The 21,467-nt window shown below is 39.7% G+C and overlaps 1 protein-coding gene across 1 annotated transcript in view; it reads right to left on the reverse strand.

Moving 5' to 3' along the window:
- The window catches only part of megf6b (multiple EGF-like-domains 6b), a 55,248-nt gene that overhangs the window by 14,159 nt on the left and 19,622 nt on the right, over positions 1-21,467 (reverse strand). The window contains exons 4-9 of the mRNA XM_035661648.1: positions 10,707-10,829; positions 4,151-4,273; positions 1,954-2,079; positions 1,140-1,262; positions 755-877; positions 504-641 (exon numbers count right to left, since the gene is read on the reverse strand). Coding sequence (XP_035517541.1) covers positions 504-641; positions 755-877; positions 1,140-1,262; positions 1,954-2,079; positions 4,151-4,273; positions 10,707-10,829 — 756 coding nt within the window. The remainder of the gene's footprint in view (positions 1-503; positions 642-754; positions 878-1,139; positions 1,263-1,953; positions 2,080-4,150; positions 4,274-10,706; positions 10,830-21,467) is intronic.

The following is a 21,467-nucleotide window of genomic DNA, read 5'->3' on the forward strand; positions in this document are numbered from 1 at the left end:
ACAAAAATTATGAACTGACTGTAGTGATATGCTTCCCTGCTCACTGACACAAACTTTTTTATGAGACAATGTAAATTGTATATGTTTAATAGCCAATTAAGTTAAAAGTCAAAGTTGCATGTTTTTTCACAAGTACAGTTTTTTCTACAAACTCACCTTGAGTCAGTGCATGCTCACTCCTGTATTTTAAAAGCCAAAAACTCAAGAGAAGATTTTCTCCAACAGCCCAAAGGTCCCAAAATATTAGTTTTTTGTCATTTTAATGCACTTCAATGGCACAGATGAGTCTCACGTTTCTTTAGTTTTCTAGCAAATACCACAAATCGTGGTATTTTACCATCTTAGACCGAGATCGTAAATGAAGATGGCCTTCATAACCCTAATCAGAACTAGTTATAAACGCCAATTTAGAGAATTTACAAATTCAGTAAGAGGTACTGCATGAGTTTGAATTTGTTATTATAAGTCTGTTTTTCAAGTAAAAGTGCACTACAGTCTCTTACCAACACAGGTTTTAAGGTCGTCGTCCAGTCTGTAACCACGGTTACAGGAGCAAACAGGCCCACTAGTTGAATGTTGACAGTGGTGCGAGCAGCCACCGTTGTTGTTCTCGCAGCTGTTCACGATCTCCATCTCAATTCCTTTTTCAAGTTCACAGTGAGATCATGTGTGTGAATTAAAGGGCGGAAGTATCTTTTAACAAATAAATAAAGTTTCATATGCATGTAAAAATATTAAGAGAGTTTAAACTGACTGTAACACTGTTTTCCATCAGATCCGAGTTCATAGGCAGCATTACACACACAGGCGTAAGAGCCCAGTGTGTTGTGGCAGCCGTGAGCACAGTTGGCCATTTCTGTCTCACACTCATCGATATCTGTGTCAAAAATATATATTAAAAAAAAAAACATTCTTATATATGTGCTTTTCACAAGTTGAATACATTTCTGGAGCTTTAGTTGTTCCACATGATCTGTGCTTAGTTGACATGGATATGTAGATGTTCAAATTTCCACTGAGGAAGCTGACAGTGTGATATAATCAAAAGCTCCAGAGCAGCTGCTAAATGTGGCTCAACACTTGATTAACTCTAAGCTATATTAATATAATGACACTATTATTGTTACTGGTGAATTTACCTTCACAGGTTTTCCCATCTTCAGCAAGGATGTAACCAGCTTTACAGTCGCAGTGAGCTTTGCCACCATCAACCCTGCACTCGTGCATACAGCCTCCATTGTGATCTGCACAGGGATTCTGCACTGCAACGCAAAAAGCACATACTTATAAACATAAATCCAGTGTTGTCAGTCAAGCGGGGAACACTTCTGGCGCAGTAGGGGAGAAAACTGACATCTTAATGCAGAGCATGTGGAGAGATTTAAATCCACACTGCCACCCTGCACCCCCACCTCATCTCTTTACTGTTCTCTCTGCATAGCTGTGTGTGTGTTTGACTTGTGTAAGCCTGTCCAGAATCTGGGATGAGAGCAGTCAGCTCTGCAAAAATTAGAGGAAGCTGTTCACAGCCAACAATTACTAAGTAAAAGCATCTCAAAGACAGTAATTTAAAATACATATATGTATAATTTCCCGCCCCCAGAGAGCCGTACTCAAAAGAAGTAAGGACATCAAAATACTAATTTAGACAATAAAGGAGATGCTGTGATTCACTCCAATTTAAGGATTCATCCCATGAATGACAGTTAATTCTGCTCCAGCCCCAGCCACAGACATCCTGTCAGATGATTACAACTGGCAAGTGATGCAGGCAATGTGTTTTTAATATGATTTAATCTTCAGAATCACACCTTCATAATCTTCCAAAAGTACTCAGTTTTGTTGGCACTCTTTCCAAAGTCAACCATCCATTTATTATTCCTCTTATCTATCTTGTGCCATGTGTGCTGAGGTGTATTTAGTGTTGCCTTACACCTGAGTTTGGGCACTCACGTTTACAATGCTTGCCATCTTCGGCCAGCAAGTAATTGGGTTTGCAGCGACAGCGGAAGTGAGCTGCAGACTGCTGCACACAGTAGTGTTCGCATCCTCCATTGCTGATGGCACACGAATGGACAGCTAAAAAGGCAAAAAAACAAAACAAAACTTAGTGACACGATGAAAGACCAGAGAAACTTACATGAAGAGACGTAAAGAGAGGCAGTCATAAGGGATGAGATAATCAGGCATCATCTTTGCAAAGAAAATGTCCATAAATCCTAACTGCAGTTTCATGTTATTCTTCTCAGTCAAATGAAAAGTCAGAGTGTTGTACCTACAGGAATATCAGAGAGGTCATGACCGCTGTACTGACATTTCTACAAAACACTCAGAGAATACCTCAGAGAATTACTATTCTCTAAGCCACGAGAGATCCTTCCCCATAAAAGGGCCAAAAATCACAGAGAGATTTGAATGGCAGGACTTCTGTGGTGGACAACGCTCATCTGCTGATGAGACCGAGGGCAGAGCCAGCTCAATCATTTTCCCCCGTCTATGTTTCTCTTCTTTGTAGCAACAGATGAAAACCCCCAGTAGACAGCCTGGATCCCTTCAGAGAAAACAACAGGTAGAGGCCGAACAGCCCAGCGCTCTCTAAGACATTGTTTTTCATACACGAAGTCTGGAGTCAAGATTCATCCATCACAAGTACATGTCAAACCACAGAGTGCTTTCCAGCTCAAATATTATTCAGCCACACGCTAAGTGTGTGGGATACATCTGACCTCTGCTGGCAGATCAAGAGCTGGATAAGATGAGCTGAGCTGAGATTGAATTGATTTAAGGACATCTGCTCTTTTTTTTTTCTCCCTATGACTCTGTGTTGATATATGTGTGGTTTTTTATCCAGTATGTATGTGGTCATGCTGTGCAAAGTGCAAAAATTAAAAAAATAAATAAACAAAAAACCCTTTTATTCACTTGTTACATGGACAGCAAGATTTCAGAATGTGATCCATTTGTGAACGTGGACACATTTTGCTGCTTGTCTCTGGACAATCTTAACAGAACTGTCAGGAGACAGATATGCAGCCTCACAGATAAGCTTCACCTGGGAGTCAGTCCAGATGTGCACTATGATTATTAGTGCAATCAGTCATTTCTTCATGCAACAGCTGTCACACAAGGGCCTCTCAGGGACAGTTGGGTCCCAGCTACAGTGTCTGCTCTATAAGACAATGAAACGGCTTTCGCAAAGCCAAGAAACACATAATGATTTCCACTCTAAATGTCAGGACACTCTGTATACATTCCTGACTGCAGAAACCGGTGCCAGGTTTATACTCTTTTCTCTATCAGCTATTTCTGAAGAACCCAAATCTAATGTATCTGGTGTGACAGAAACAACATATAGGTACTGCGTAAACACTGCAGAGGTTAAGAGCGACAGGATTATATTTACTTTGTGATCATGAATTGAGTATATTTGGCCTTTGGACTATTGTTAAACAAAACATGCAATTAAATGACAGGAAATGGTGATGATGACATTTTTAAACAATTTTCTGACATGCTATATGGCAATCAATAATCACTAATGAAATCTGCAGATTAGTTGCAGCCTTAGTACAAGCAGGACATGTCAGTTGGAGTTTGTTTACTCACTGAAAACTGTTTCAGAAACAGCTTTCTACAAGATATCCTCTGAGGGGTATTAAAAACTGCACTCTGTGTGGCTTTGCAGCAAATGTTATTCGAATCATCTCACAATAGCCTTTTTGTCAGAATCAAAGGGGTCATCTACTGCAACATCATGAATGTGGTTTACATGATTAAGTGCCCATGTCAAAAAGCATATGTGGCTGAACTTCAATGAAATAATGGCTAAAAAAAATACTCGGATTTAAGACTTAAAGTAAAGACTTTCAGCAGACTAGTTCTTTCAAAACAGCGTTTCATTGTTTATGTGAGTTTTGAACAAGTGGCGCCATATAAGTGGAAACTTTGGAGACATTCATACTCTATTTCTAATTGGTTTAAACGGAGGATGAGTCCACAAATCATGTTGTAGTTCATTATTTTAATTGATGTTATTCATCTAAACAATTTTGTATCACTTGCATGTCCTTAATAAGACAGACATCACAGTGCTGTGATTGTAACATTAGTCACAGTATACTAACAAAGATCTAGCTATAATGATCCTTACCGAGGCAGGTGCGGCCATCCACATGCAAGCGAGAACCTGGGTGGCATTCACAGTAGTAGGAGCCCCTGGTGTTAATACATCTGTGCTGGCAGCCTCCATTATGAACCTGGCACTCATCAATATCTGTAGGGAAGGCGGGAGAAAAGAGACGCACAGAAGCAGAGAGGAATGAGTGCAATTTGACTAAATCCTCTCATTATGAAAAAAAAAGTGGTCACATGAATAAAGTCCAGATGAGCTGCCACGCTGAGAGAGGGATTTAATGCAGGTTTTAGGATGAAGATGTACTCCAAGTAGAAAGGAGATGATGGATGAGAAGGGAAAGTATTCTACAAGTGCATCTCAGCTCAAACAAACAAATCCCCCATGTGGTAACAACTACTGAACATTTAAAATCTAATTTAAATTCCTTTGCGTCTTGCCGACGTCCCTTGGGTGCAGCAAACATATGGAAACCTAAATCAGAGGAGGCAAAACATGCACATTCCTCTCAGCCGAGCGTTGAAATTATAAACAAATAGCGAGTAGAAAAAAAGAGGGTTCTTCGTCTGACAAAGTGATGGTGAGCGAAACATGGCTGCCTCACCGTGAGACCAGAGTTCAAATTAAACAAGTCGTTTCCCTAAATATTTCTTATTTTAGGGGCTCAAAGACTAATAAATTGTTTTCTGAGTTCCACAGCAGACCCCCTGTGAGATCTCAGCTGATTTATGATGGCATGCTCTGTTTGGACTTCAGCTCAAAGCCCGTCTGCCACCATCATCATCAGGAAAATTAGGAGATGGAGTCAAACCCACCTCACCTCCAGGCCAGTGATAAGTTACCTGTTTGCCTCAAAATTACTAAAATTAGCTCCTTGGAGTTACTGGAAATGTTGCTGAATGAAACAAGTGACGTGACACATTAAAATGGTGAGTGTGAATGTCTTTTGGCTGCTGTATGAGGTCTGTAAAAACTGCTAACACATCATAAAAGACTGTTAGTCAGCGCCAAGTTGAATATCTGGTTGAGAAATGTGTTGACCAGTACAGTCCTGAATCCAGGCAGCTATTTCCAGCAAGAAACTATTTTAAGGATTCAGATAAACTCCTGTGAAAAGGAGCTGGTTTTATAAACTATTTGAGTAATAGTAATAATAATCTATTATTTATATATTTTTCATTTTTAGTGTTTATTACAAACTCTTGAAACACTGACTGTCCCACCACAGACCACACATTTTGCCTTTGCACTGTGTTGTAAACAACGCATTAAACAGTTCAGTATAAATAACCCCATTAAATAATTGCTCAACATTCATCACATTGTAAAACTCCCTCCCCAAAAAACAATAAATAGACAGTGTTCCTTAGTGGAAGAATAATTCGCATATAAACACATATATACAGTCTCCTTTATATCCTGCCTCTCAGTTTCCTCTCACGGTCCAAAGAAATGCCAGATAGGGGAAAATGAAGAGTTTAAATGGCCCATATAACGTAATGATTTGATAATGATGAACCGTCATGATGCTAATATATAGCTCCTTTTTAATGGCCAAACTGAGAAACAGTAACTGTGCCAAACTGTGTCAAGATATTGTTTATACTTGCAATAACTATATCTGCAAAGTTACTTTTGGTAACTGCTGTTTTTGCCAAAAAACACACCAACCTGCTGCTGCTGGAAATGAGACTGATAAGAGACATGAAAGTGAAGCAAAAGAGTAAAGTTATGGGGAAGAAAACCAAAACATTGAGCTAAAAGAGGCTGAAACAACATCACACATACTCCTTTGAGCCATTGATAATATAAAAATAGTGGTTAATGCAGCTTCAAGGAAGCATTTCTCGTTACCAATGGTCAAAATATTATGAACCTCAGAGTCTCTGTATCATAGGAAGAGAATTTGGCCTCCATAGTGCTCGTGTCACGCTGTGTGGTTGGGCAATCTGCATCTGAGCCTCACTGTGCACAGTACACACCACCACATCACTGTCTTCAGATTCCCGCTGTACACATAAGTACACACAAACAGTATATGACCTGGGATTTATCCATAAATCAGGTCTTTAAAAAGACCCAAAATATATCACCCTGACATTATAGAACATGATGGAAGAAGCACAGTGTTGTAAATTAGGACATTTTCAGTGGTAAATATTATACATGATTCTACTCTTCATAATAAAACAAGAACAGGATTAGAATGAGAGCAAAAATGCAGTGTATGAGTATTAGGGGACTAATATCTACTCGCCTAATGGTTCCAGTGAAACTTGTCCAAGACAGCTAAATTATAGAAATATCCTTCAGCTGAACCCATCTACTCCCAATATCCCACGACATCTTCAAATATAGTGTTTGGGGCAGAAATGAGCTTCTAAACTTTCCTCTTCCTCATTTCTTTGCTGCCAAACTTCAGCTCCACTTTGTCCAGGAAAGCTGGCAGGAGCCGTCCTTTTCGTTTTTCCATCCATGCTGCATGCCGTCCTTTGGTTTGGTTTTTCATGAAATGGGTCCAGCGCTGTGGAGCTGCTGTTCCTCCGCCGACTGCAGCTCACACTTAGTGAATCCCCTCCAGCCTCCAGAACATGATCCCCACCCCGAGATGAGAGCCAAAGCCTCAGCAACTGTTGGCTTTTACAGAAGCCGTATTAATTCTCTGCCCGCAGCCACCTACAGCACGGTGTCGTCTTCATGGAAAAACTATTTTGGTCCGTCTCCGAAAAATTGATTTGTTTATTTTGTGCAGATGATAAATTATTTATCTCCAAGAATGACATCTAAGTAACACAGCAGATCAGAGGGATTATCTGCATTATGGCCATAATAAATGTAAAACATGTTTCATCTCCGAGCACTGCCAAACATTAAAAGAAATTTTCAATCATGATAATATTGACATAATATGTTGAGAGTGTATCTGGTTTCTAGCCCTGTTTGTGTTAGCATTACAAAGTGTCTCATGATTCATAGTTCATGTTTTCATGTGCTCTAATCTTTGTTGATAAAAGCTATCCTCCCCTATTCTGATCACAGACAAAGTTATCTGGGCAGTGCCAGACAGCGCATACAGCAGACACATTATCAGTCAGGCTGATTAGCCAGACTGGCTGAGGCATGATCTGGCTGCACAGAGGCACAAATAAATACTACTAAATGACTACTGTAAAAAAACTCCCTACTCATCCATTAAGTGCAGCTGTACAGTACATAAAAAATGGGATTAATAAGTCATGTGCGACCAAAAATAATTTATTTTAACACATGTTCTGAAAAAAGAACTTTAAAGGCTAAAATCGATTTATTGTAAAATAAAATGACAGTGTTAGTCACTTCAGCATTTGAATAAATAAATACATTTTACAAACTATTGCTCTTGGGGATGGACCCGGAGTGGAAGAATTAAATCACTGCCACCAAAGTTTCATCTACATTTCGGCTGTGAAATTATCACTTACCTGCTGCCAGGTAGCCAAGGTTATGGCCATGGTATCCATGGTAACAGTTTGGTCTATAGCAAATCCTTCTATAGTAACTTTGAGGATAGTTTGCAGCCGATGTCAGATATGCCATCACTTCAATTAACACAAAACAAAAAATCCAACATCCTGATAATGTAGCCATGGCCAAAAGTTAAAAGTAAAGCCTTAAAATATGTTCAAAAATGTACAGTAAAAAATTAAACAATTAAAACTTTTTAAGCACATAAACTATGAAAAATGTTAATCAATGAGCAGTTCTCTAAGTGCTGAATCCTGGTCTGATGGAACATGGTAACTACTTTTTATTCACTCTGCCTCCTGATTTTTCTCTCCGTCCCTCTTTCACCCTCCCATCTCCTAAAACTAAATGTCCATCACATTAAAGATCCTCCTCTCTCTCCTCTTTCTCTCCCCCACCACAATTCCCCCCACACTTCCCTCTCACCCCCAGCTCTAAACTCTCTCTTACACTAAAAAGGTACATCCAGCACTGCATGAACTGCAAATAAATAATTCTGCATTTTACCAGCCAACAGTGGCTGATGATTGTTCCCGCAATGATTTACTACATTTTACTCCTGAGCCACCATATTTTACTGTCTCTTCAAAGAATATTATGTGATATAAAAAGAGAGATTTATGAGTTCACATCACTCGGGTGTTGAAGAATCAAGAATGTGAACAGGCTAAAGGATGTGCTGTCTATATTTTTCTTTTGATATTGACATGTATAAAGAAACTGCCACCAAAGGAAAGCCAAATTTGATAAGTGCCAGAAGTCAAATTCAGTATTTTTAATCCAAACATCTGAGAAAGGAATGAGCCTTGCTGTGAAATCGGCTATTCAGGAGCTAATCGCTGTGTTCTCTCATCTGTTGCCAACGCATACACACAAACACAGCAGCAGGACCACGATAGCAGTTTATAGAGCTTATGAAGAGCAAAGCATGTTCATGGCCAGCGTCACTTCATTGACTTTAACAAAGAAAAAAAAAAAAGCAGAATACAGTAACTATGAGCTTCACTTATTACGACTTTTCTTCTTAATAATGCAACCTTAACGTTTCTGTAACATACACCTGTGCAGTCATTACATCAAGCCACAAGCATCTGAAAGGTACTCAAGCTCAGACAGACCAGCAGAAAACTGATACAGATATCACCACACGCCAACATATTCAGAGTTCTGCACACACTGCACATAAAATGCATACTTCGGAATCATGTGGACAATGATGCCAGCCAGGTGAAGAGGAAAGCAGCCCGCTCAAGCATGAAAGACAGACGGCTCAGAGCCGTACCTGTATGATACCGTTGCCAGAGTAAAAAAATCTAAATAAAATACCATGAAAATTCAGGAGAGAAACCTAGCAACAGCAAGATGTTTTTCTTAAAAAAAATCTATACGGGAAATGTCCCGCTTTCAGAGTTAACACGAGAATAGAAAACCTGTTGATTTTGGAAGACATTACTCACACACTGCTCGAGCTCACTATTAAGACAGGTGCCAAACACTGGAAGACCATTACGAGCATGGAGATGAGCAGTAAAGTTCATTTGGCATGACGTCTAAAATGTTGATACTGCTGCACTGCGCTACACTCTCCCACTTTGATCAGTGCCCCCCCCAAAAAAAAAAAAAAGTAAAATGCATAAATAAAATGGAATTTGCCCAGGAGCTTAAATCTAGGGAACCCTCCACAAGATATTAAATTGTAAATTCAGGATTTTGTTTAGCTCTGAACAAAAGATGCATTTGTTCGTTTCTGTCCATGCCAGCAGTATTGGCATATTAACATCCCACAGCAGATGTCTTTCATTAAAAAAAAATTATAGCATGAAGCCAAGGACAGGATCCCCCAAAAGTATTAATGTGGTTTTGCACGATCCAGCTCCCCAGAACCATTTACTCTTAACAGCTAAATGAATGGATCTTGTCTCTCATGTGGAGTGATGCAGGGTCTGAGTCCGCAGCCCTCCCACCTACAGGCCGTCACGCACAGGGAAACTTGATCACTTTCTGCAGACGCAGCGCCACACATGCAGCGCTAACTTCAACATCCAAAACATTCATCCAGCTTCTTTTGCCTCTGTTAATACTACTGCCAATTACAGAAAATTAGGACATTAATGCTGCGGGTAGCTGTTTTCCTCCAATATACACTAGTGGCAGAGGGCAGAGAAGCTATGAAATCCAGCTGTGACAACGTTTCCCATCAACTCTGCTAATAACCGTGACCTGGATCAGATCTCTCACTGGTTCCTGCAGCAGACAGCCATACTGTAGAGCACTCACTCCAGTGTCTCTCCTCTAGGCCTGGCTGACGCACAGAGGAAACATTATTCTGATTAAACCAACCACTCGCAGAGATTTCCTAATCAAAATCAGAAACATCAAACTATGATGCCGCAAACAGAAATCTCATGGGAAAATATTAGGAAGAAGCTCAGTTCTGGTGAGCTGTGGTTCACAGATGCGGGACCACGGGACGGACTGGTAGCTGCACTTTCTTCCACAGATAGTCTGAGTCATGAAATTGTTTCATCCTCTGCAGTGTACAACTTAAAAAGATCTGATCCTGTGGTTCACTTGAGTTAAAATTATATGTTTACAGAATCTACGTGCACTGAGCCACAAATAAAAAATGAAAACAAAACTCCAGAAATGTCAACATGAACACAGGCAAAAAGACTGAATAAAGTAATGGATGCTCAGTGAAGTAAAGACACAAATCTTTATTATTGTAAGTTGAGCATTAGGAGGGCTCACTATATATGAAATAAGCCCCTCAACAGGTCATCCGATTATATATAAGCTGTTAAGACAAGACTAAGAATCTACAGCTGTGCTTGTGGCTCTGGGAATGTCCTTAGTTTTACAGGAGAACATGACTGTCTGAGCAAAAAGATCATCTAAAAGTCAGAGCATCACCAAAATTGTTGGGATTCATCCTCTTGGAGGCATGAATGTCTGAATCAAAGTTCAAGGTAAATATATCCTCTAATTGTTAAGATATAGTCTGGACCAAAGTGGTGGACCGACCGACTGACCATTATTAACCATTCCTAGAATATAGTAGAGTGGTTACCTTGACAGGTTTTGCCATCCTCGTTCAGTTTCAGTCCAGGAGGACACCTGCAGTAGAAGCTTCCAATGGTGTTACAGCAGAGAGCCTCACAGCCTCCATTGGTCTCCTCACATTCATTCACATCTGATGGGGAGAAACAAGGACAAAGATAATCCCGCAGTCATTAAAACCACAAGCAAAAGCAGAAATTGGAAAAGAACAAAGAAATGTTGCGGTAAAACAGTCAAACATGTTTTAAAAGCTTAGTGTTTTGGTGAAAACAGCATTGAGCTTTTTAAAGCAGCAAAGATTAAGAAACAAATGTGCCTTTCTTTTCATGTCAGTCTGATTAAGTTTCAAATGTTTTCCGTGAATAAATTTGGATCCAGCTTCTTAAAGTGTGGAAAGTGCTCAAGTGCCTGGAAATTTACGAGAATTACAACGGGAAACTTCGTGCGCGGTTTCCATCCTTAAACTTGTCTCCTCGGTGCAGACTTCAAGGAAAATGAAAAAGGAAAAGTACATAACACATCCAAAACGGGATGATAATATATCAAATAATAAATTGAGTGGGACAAAAGGAAATATGCAGCGGTGACATGTTGTCCAAATCGCCTCTAACCTGTAAACTTCCTCCAACATGAAACTGGACTAGTGTTTGTCACTGATGCAGAACCTTCAAAAACACTTCCACAAGAAGTCACAGTTTTTCTATTTCATTTCCATCAGCAAAATATCCTGCCAAAGCTGTCATCAACTAAACCCGATAAAATCTTTCCCTGCAGTTCCCAAACTACGCATAATGACTCTGATCGGATACAGGTGCTGACAGTTCAGCATATACCATAATCTGAGTTTCTGCGTAATGAGGAGACATTAAAAATTGAAAGGAGAAATGTGTTACGCGTTCACTTTTACACTGCTGTTTCAGGACACGGCTCCACATTGCCTGCATTAAATGTTAGATTTTGTTCATATGGGGGTTTGTCAAGAGAGATTATGCTCACGGCATATTTTTAGACTTGATGACATTGGGCTGTTTCATTTGCCATGCCAGCAGAAGGAATCTTGGACTGAAAACTGAACGCCATGGAGAAAATTAGGAGGGAGCATTCACTTGGCACTAATCAGCTTGTAAACTTTCTCCATGTCCATGTCCATAAAAGAGGAGAGTTACTGTAAAGAGGAAGAGCATGAATGCAAAGAAAATTGCTTTATAGAAGATTTTCCGCCCTCAAGCAAATTTCAGTATATCGCAATGCCAGTGTTTAACCAGCCAATTAAACGATTTCTCTCTCGGTTTACAACATCTGGAAATGGTCACACCAACAACACAGCACTCTTTCTATTGCCAAGTGTTTAAAACTGTCATAAAACCTAAACGGCATACAATATGTAATGAAATGTTACCTTTAACATCAAGAATAAAATTTTATTATAGTATTAAACATGATTCCTAATCAATTTACTACTCCAGTGCTTCTTAGCAAGACTAGATAAATTGCAGCTAAAGATCTATTTGGGATGCTCACTGATTTTTATTTGGGCACTACGTCAAGAGAGCTTGATTTAATGAGTCTGGGTCCTGGGGTGAGAGAGAGTGTCTGCCTTTTAGTACAGTTCATTTAACTTGCAAAATAGGTACGGTAATAACAGCGGGTTTGAAGAAAATCACGCTGAAATCGACCAGACTAAAGCAGACAAGTGATTGTGCAGAATGCAACCTGAAGTCAAGGGCAGGATTAAAGGCCCTGGCTGATCCTGTGTGTGTTTGTGTTGAGTGTGTGCGAGGATGTCTATCTCCCTCTTCTCCCCCCTGAGGCCTCACACCTGTGTGGCAGCTTGAGCAGGGGTCAGTGTCACGCTCATCATTCTCTGAGTCTTCTGCCCAGTAAGCAAGCAGGAATGTTGAACCGCCACAGGTCAGGAGGAGAATAACTTAAGGCAGCGGAGGAAACTGAATGTCTACAGCGGATCGATAAAGTAGCGTGCATTTTAGAAAGGACGGGATTTCTTTTTTCCCCGCAATCAGGTATTAAGTCTAACCAAAGTCATGTTTAGAGGGCAGAAGAAACTCATTAGAGGGAAACCAAGCACAGACTTTATGTTTTTAATATGGAAATGAACCTTTGTTATGTACTTTTAGGATGTTTGTATTGTATTACTATTGTTATATTACATTACATTGTTGATGCTATTTTGCAATGAGGACCACATTGGAAATCAATAAATTGTTCCAAAAACAAAAAAAGAGAGATGAACCAGATTATTGTTAATATGTGGTTGTAACATGGAACCTTCTCTAAATCACTATATCTCTATTCTACACTACTGTTTGTACTAGTGTAAGCTCATTTCAAAACAGAAACATTCCCAGCCATAAAAATATTTTCTCTGAATGTTAAACTCAATGACCTCTGAAGCCAAAAGTGAGTCTGGGGGTTGTAGCAGAGGGCTGCACCTTAACCCAACTCCAGGGGGCATTTCATTTTACATCACCCTCACCCATCCATCAATCCGTCACCAAGATGAACCTCCGGCAGCGTGATTAGACACATGTAAAGGGGCGAAACAAGAGCTGCAGCCTCCTTTAAAAAAAGAAGGGTGTTTAAAGATCACCAAGATTTTTTCTCCTTGACCGGAGCCTCTGGGCGGGTGGTCGGTGTGCACGTTTTCCAAAAAGAGATCAGATACCTGAACCATAGTAGCCCAACTTCTGCCCCAGGTCAGGGTCAAAGGCCAAAGTTCAGGGTCAAACACATGCAGGGAGAATCGCACAAGATATGGTGCCCCCTTTTCCAGTCCATCTTCACCTGTATAGACTTACTCGCTTTCTAGCTCAAGGTTATGTGGGAACATTATTACAACTCCCATGAAGCTACTGTCATCAGCCGGTTAGCACAGTTTAGCATATATACTGGAAAGTGGGGAAACAGCTAGATTATTTCCCAAAATGTCTAACTATTCTTTTAATCTTTAAGTCTATAAAATGTCAGAACAGCAGTGAACAATTCCCATCAAGAAACTAGGAACTAGTAAGAGGCATTGTTCACTATTTTCTGACATTTTAAAAAGATGTGTGTTCCATATATTATTATATTATATTGTTACTGTAGTTTAGGCAGTCATCTATGTACTAAACTGATCATAAAAGGATCTGAGTGGCTTACTGCAGAATATGTTTCTAATATTCTGTCTCACTCATGTATTTATGAAGGTGGAGTTTCTGTGCATTGTTCTATGAAACAAACCTCAGATTAAGTTATGAGTGATTGCCAAATTGCTCAGTGCTGTTATGTCTTCTTGTAAGTGAAATATAAAACAAAAACGCATTTATAAAATGGGTAAAAAAAACATGCATTTCCCTGCAGTGGACACTCTGTTCCCAAGCAATCAGGTAAAGAATTAAAAACAAAAAAATACTTCAGTAAAACTCTCGATTGTGTTTCTGCAAGTTCAGCTGCAGCAAAGCTCTGAGTTTACATTCCTCCGCTGTATTGTGTGACTTCCTGCGATAAGGACGACAGCCACTGCTCCCTGGAGGACTGGGCTAACGTCTTGGTAGACCACGAGGGGATCCAACAAAAACCACCAGACCTCCGATATTATCTCTGGGGGTCATGGGCCGGAAAATTGCAGCATTCATCGAGGATCGGGGGGGGGATGCCGAGGATAGCCTAACCTGTTTCCTTTTAGGGCCCTGATCTAAAAGCCTGCTGGTGTAATAATGTCCTTTGCTGGTGTTCATTCCTGGTTGCATTCCCTGCGGTCCTTACAGCTGCTTTCATTTACCAGGTGCTATAAAGACGGGGATTGGCTCGAGGGTCCGTGAGATGTATTTGAGTCAGAGGTTTCAATCAGACGAGGATTTCTCTGTGACTGACCTGCACATGTGGCAGCAGGACGGTTCATGACAACATCTTGTCTGACTAATAAACCACCCGTCTATGAACTGGAACTGATCATTTACTTCACACTCACACTGAACACTCATCCTCACCTTTGACATCCAGTACAACCGACCCTTAAAATGTTCAGCTAGACTGGTCGACTTTTCTTAAATTTGTGTCCATTCATTCCTATCTTGAACTACACTGTAATTTTCATTCTGTTTGATCTGTATATTTTTCCTTTTATCTTCTATTTATTATAAATCCCATTTATGTGCTTCTTTTAATATTTCCTTGTGTTCTTTATATATCTTGTCCCAATGCCATTTTGTGTACAGCACTTTAAATTGCCTTGTTGTTGAAAGGTGCTACACGACTGTACAAGACCTGTTTTCTTTTACTTGTCCGACAGGCAGTGCCACAAGATTGCCTGGCAGAAGCTCAAACGAAACCGATGAACTGGTGAAATATGCTCACCCAAGCTCACAAAAGTTATTATTAAAGTTATTTTATGGGCCCTATAACTCCATATGGATTTGACATAGAAATTCTCCTGGAGTCAAATATCATGAAAACCACAAAGATGCAATTCAAATCCAACATTACGTCTGCAGTTCGGGTCATTGTGTCTGCATTAGCTATAAGGTTTCCCTAGAATACTTTTCTGCCAGACTACTGTCTCTGTGCAATGAAACATTTACAGGTAGACTACAGGCAAATGAGCAGAGATCAAGAAGCCTGCTCACTTTACATGCCAGGTGTAATCAGATGAGGCAAACAATGACATTTTGGGGATTAGTCTTATGCTTCACAATTTAGTATGTATGAACGCAACAGTGCACACTATTTCAGGAGGCAAAGCTTTCATGCAAGATGAATGAAATTGATAATACTGGTCCTTCAGATCTTCAGATGAGATGACACACAACAGGTTAAAACCTTAAATAGGCCACAGTTTTATGAAAAATTATAAAAACAGGGGGTATGTCTTTCTTTCCTTTTCCTCTGCAAGGCATCAGCTCAAGTTCAACATTGCCCCCTGCTGTTAATCTCCTGCTACATCAATAATAGCCCAGATGTTGCTGCTGGATGTTTATAAAGTGGACACTATGTGATCCTGCTAGGATCTCATTCATCATGTAACTAAAACACAGCTGCCACAATATAATAATTCAAAGTCAAAAAGACCACACTTAAATTGTCAAAGTGTCCATTTTGGTAAAACATATTTCGCTTTGGTTCACCGCACTGATTTACAGCAAAAAACAATGTATGCTGCATTAAGCATCACATAGTTTCCACCGCCTAATCCTATTTGATGCATTCTTAGTGCCAGTTTTGGGTACACATTTCCTCCTGAAGCCCTGTAATTGTGGCCAGCATGGCAGCTGACTTGCAAAGTGGCACTATCATTCGGACGTGGTGTGGCTTTCCTGAAACCAGAAGTTTAAAAAATGTCCTCTTTAATGACAAAGCACGAACCACGCACAGACCTCTATGGTGTGTATCAACTGATGTTGTACCTCCTTGCACAAACCTCTAATGTTTCCATGGAGTCATTAACAATCTGTCTCAAGTTTGGAGTAAAAAGTCTCACCATGGAGTGAAGGAGTATTACAGTACTGGCACTGAAAACCGCTTCCATTTCCTTTTTTTTTTTAAAGACTTTGCAATCAGGAGGCAACCACACGTCTCAGTGTTGAAGCCAAAGCTGAACCATTTTAAGCTGCTGTACCTCTAATGATTCTAAATACACAAAAACTGTACTAAAGGCAACAAAACACACTCCAACTTCCCTCTGGAAATATAAAGTCATCACAAGATGTTAGCTCCTATGTAAAGCTGCAATGATTAGTCAATCAAACGAGTCATTTAACAGAAATTAATCAGCTATTTAAATCATCTTAAATCATTTTTCAAGCAAAAATGCCAAACATTCGAGGGTTCCAAATGTGGGAATTAGTTGATTTTATTGGTCTTACATTATAGAAAATATAAGCTCTGAACATCCCATCCATAAGCATATTCGCACCGTTTATTTGGCAACTTTTGCGAAAACGGTTAGGCAAATTGCTAACATAAGTTATAGCACACCTCATAGCACGATCAAGCCGCACATTATCTTTTTTTTGTGTATGTGCTGGCAATGCTGAAAAAAAAAAACATACGGAAGAAGAAAAAGATGAAATAAGTATGGAGAAGATTAAACCGTGTGCTAACACACACACACACACACACACACACGTGTAGACTTAACAGCATTTGATGATGTAACACTGGGCTCTAGGTTATTGTAATAGGCATTTTTCACTGTTGTTTAAGCATGTTTCTGATGTATGAGAAAATTAGCATATTAATCAATAATGAAAATAACTGTTAGTTACAGTCCTCGTCTTATGCAGATCTTGGTAAAACGGCAGTATATGTTAACCTTAAGGTGTTTCTGCTTTGTTGACAGGTGTATCAGCACAAGTCAGTCATGGTGGTTGCATTCCTTCAACTGAACATTTCTCATGTGAAAATGCAGAAATTCTCGGCTTATCTGCCTATTTAGACAGTTGTATTTTGTTTTTATACACTTCTTCTTCCCAAGGCATGTGTTGACAAGAAACCACAGACAAGCAGCAGACTGTTGTGCTGAAAGAACCACTGAGAGGCTGTTTGACTCTTGGGTAAAAATATCAATCAAGCGACTCAGTAGTCTGTGTAGAGCTTATTACCCACGCCACTGAGCCTTATGTTTTATTACTTGTGCATGTTTGACCACAAGAGATTTATGTGCGACATCAAAGACACTACAATCCTGTGTCTGAGTTTGTTTTGTGAACATTCTGCTCTACTGAGTCCTAAACTCCTCTAATCCCTGTTTTGATGATCCAATTCACAGCACAGCAAGGTAACGTGAAAGTGTGTGTGCTTCGTGGGTACACATTTGAGTGTAGGTACTCATGTATGTTTATGTGTTATTGGATACCACATTCTTAAGGCCCAGCTGCTTCTGCCTCCTGTAAGCTTTAATTTTTTTTTTTCTCTTCTTCACTACAGCTGAATGCAACTATCTTAACTCATTCCCAGACACAGGTGGCCCAAATCAGCTCAGTAAGAGTCACAAAGCAGTGCCATTAGCAGGCATAGACCTCAAACTGTAAATGTGAGTGTTGTATGCTGGTGGAGACGATCCCAGTATTTTCACACTGTTTTGACTATAATCAGTCTGTCCCTTAAAAACTGACATCTGTCACTCACTTTTAATGTCAGTACAAGTTAAAGGCTGCAACACACAAAGAAAGTAGGCCAGCTGCATGAAAATATTTCTCCATGTCTCCAGAATAAAATTTTATGATCTACACAGACGAACAGGAGGAACAAATATCTCGTGGACCTCAGGGGATTGCCCTCTGACCTTTTGCGTGTGCTCAATCTGTGCTCTACCTGTTAGGACCCGTCTTTTCCAGCTTTGACCCGGAGGTTTGAGTGCCTGGGACAACACAAAGAGGCCAGCAAAAGATGACTTGTTGTGGTTTTCCAGCCTGTCTCTCTCTCCCTGTCGCATGTGTGAGATATGCTGCTGTGGTATGTGCAGGGCCTTAGCGGACAGAAAGTAGCTCAAAGCCATTTACCTACAGGGCAAAAGGTGGCAGATACATGACAGACGGTCATGCTCAAGGTGTATAGGGGAATAAACATTGAGGCTCTGATTATTGCTTCACATGCTAAAGTGTGACACTACATGATTTCACAGTTGTTCAAAAGTTGAAAGGAACAGCAGTCAAATGCTCAACCCCCCTGGCTACATCTAATTCAGAGGCAATGGGCTCTGTTTTTATGGCAGAGCAAAAATCAGCTCAAGCAGCGCTATGACGTGGTGGTATTTTCCTGACCTTGAAATAAGGTTTCTTCATGTCTTGTGTGTTTTCATACCCAGCGTGACACAAATGGAGGTAGAGCGACAATATGGGAGCTCCATGTAGATGAGGCAGCAAAAAAAACAGATATCCAAAGACTAGATCTGTTCTCTCTGATAATAATTAGTCAGTCCACCAGAAAGCACACACTGAACACTTTCCAGAATAATGCTGAATGACGTAAATAAACAGTTTTCAGCACTCTCCAAACAGAAGATGCAAAAAGATCAGTGGTTCCCAACCTTTTTGGCACAAATATAAAGATCAGTCATCAGATGTTATATATTTCTAGACGATGTGAGCATTTCAAGCAAGGAGAGATATCAGATTGTTTAATTTAAATATAAGGAAAATATATATATAAATTCATCAAAAAATAAACTATTTTATGAAGAGAATGTTTTTTTTTTCTTTTTTCCTCATTTTATGACCTCTCAGATTAATTTTAGGACCACTTTATGGGGTCCAGACCTCCAGTTTGGGAATGACTGGTTCCATTAAAGAATATTATTTCAGGGAGAGCACTGAAGTTTTGCTTGCATGGATCAGTATCACTACTATGACAGCCACACTTTACAGCATAGTTCTGACATGCGGGTTGGTACGTACCGTGTCGAACTCAATATCAGCATGCACAAAATATTAACATACTAGTATTGGGTCTAAAAAAAAAACTTCAGGATCAGGACATCCCTCATATTCATTCACATGTACTCAGCCACCTTTATAACCTGATACTTCTAACTCCACTGCTATTCTCATGCTGACACCATTTGCTGCAGCAGTTTCCTCCACCACCCCAACCTCCTAACGTCCTACATTTTTGGAATTGCTGTTTTAGATTTATTGTAGGAATGCACGATAATTATCCGGGCAGATAAATTATTGGCTGATAATGGGAAATGTATATAATTGTGAATTATATCGATAATTAAATTACAACCAATAAATTATCAGTCCATGATAATAATTTATGGAATAAATATTTATTGAATTCTTATGCAAAATGACTGCATAAGAATAAATAAATAAATGAACATTTGAAGAGTCAAAACTGTTGTTTTTAAGTTACTAAATGTGATTTTTGATAAATTTGGTTATAACACGGCTACGAAATATTAAATCATCCATCTTTGCTCACTACATCTCAGCCTTTCATACCTTCAGGTGTGTAAAAGCTACAGGTTATGAACCTCTTTTTAAAATACAAAAATATGAAATTATCTGTTATCCTGTCAGATGAAAACAAAAAACCATACCGTGCATCCCTAATTTATTGTTCATGTATGTGTTTATTAAGTGTTAGGGTTAGGATTAGTTTCCTAAGTAGGATCCTTGTTGCTGTTCGGACTCTTTGTGAGCTCCTTTGAAGTAGAAGAAGTCTTTTCTGTCTAATCTAACTGCTTTAAATTATCAGTTACTTATACAGTGTTAATGTAATGTGCCTTAAGCACAAGAATGCCAGTAAAGCCGTCTGTACTGAGATAAGACCGAATTTCATTTCTGGAATTTGGCTCAGTTTTATCCTTTAAAAAAAAAAAAAGAAAAGAAAACGTCACGACATGTGAAAGTCGACTGACCCTGTCTCTTTACATTTCTCTCAGATTAGCATTTGCTTTTCACACCTCACAAAACATCAGAAAGATAGTGGCAGTGCACTGAAAGAGAGCAGAGTGAACATCCCCCAAGGCTGAGAGGCTTCCATATGGAGATAATGCTGCAGGTGGAGGGAAAACAGAGATTAGAAGTGAAGTGTTTGGCTCATTGGAATACACAAGTAGCTGATAAGAAGGAACAAAGGCAGCAAAGGCAGATTTAGTCAAATTAGAAGAAGATATGGAAGTTACACTGGAGTAAAAAGGAGGGAGAACCAGGGAAACACTTCAAGATGAAGGGATCAGTCCACGCTGATTTTTCCTCTAATTGTATTTTGCAAACTCTTGTCACTGCCAATTTACACAAACTTGATGCCCTTGCCCCCAGCGTGACCAGGAGCGACCTTTCATCGGGAATGCTGTAAAGAGCCTAATGAGACAGGGTGGGAGCCAGACTCGGCACAATTACGGGAGATTAGGGTGCTGCACAGGATGCAATGGCAGGTAGGTGGGCGAGGATGTACCCCACTCTGACTGCAACGCACTCCTTCTCATTAGAGATGCCTTTTTTTCTTGACTTCACAGGAAAAGGGCTGCTCTCTCTCTCTCTCTCTCTCATGGTTTAGCCTGTATATCTCAGCGTTGTAGAATGGGACAGCAGACATGGGGAGAGGAAGGAATGACTCAAGATTCCAGGCCCTTGTTTTTTTTTTTTTTTATTGCTTTTCAAGGACAGATTTCCCTTCACCAATTTTTTAAAGAAGTAATGTTACAATGATTGGTAATTTAATAATTTTTAATTGATTAGTCAACCAATGAAAAATTAAAGTAGCAACAGGGAACATTTTTGTTTATTCTGGTGGCTCCTTACAAATAAGCGGTAGTGTTTTCATCACCTTGGGAACCCGGAAAAATCCGACCTGGTGGAAGGCATTATAAATATCTATTAAGATAGCCAATCTTGGCTGATGGTCTTGTGTGATTATGTAGGTCATAGAGAGAGTTAAAAACTCCTTGTAGCAGGTTTCATCGACAAAAACGTTTGATGAGCGTGTATCTGAAGATTGACAAATTTGTTGAATGTATTTCCATCCTTATCAAATTTTTGCAAAGACAACGTTTTTTAAATAATATAACATGTGTTATGTTATATTATTTTAAAAACTTTTTATTGTGTATTGTTTACATGTATGTTTACTAGCTTGGAGTCTTCTTCCCTGCCTTTGCTGCGCCTTAGTACATTTACAGTTGTCAAACTGTGAAACTGGTTTTAGGACTGTGTATCATGTGTGTCAAACAACATGAAACAGGGATCCACTCCATAGCGATACTAATGTTTAAAAATTACGGAGCGCCCGGTTAGCTCACCTGGTCCTTGCTGCAGCGGCCCAG

This window comes from Morone saxatilis, unplaced genomic scaffold (genome assembly GCF_004916995.1).
Source record: "Morone saxatilis isolate NCDOM2014 unplaced genomic scaffold, NCSU_SB_2.0 Contig18, whole genome shotgun sequence".
In the NCBI taxonomy this organism is placed as follows: domain Eukaryota; kingdom Metazoa; phylum Chordata; class Actinopteri; family Moronidae; genus Morone; species Morone saxatilis.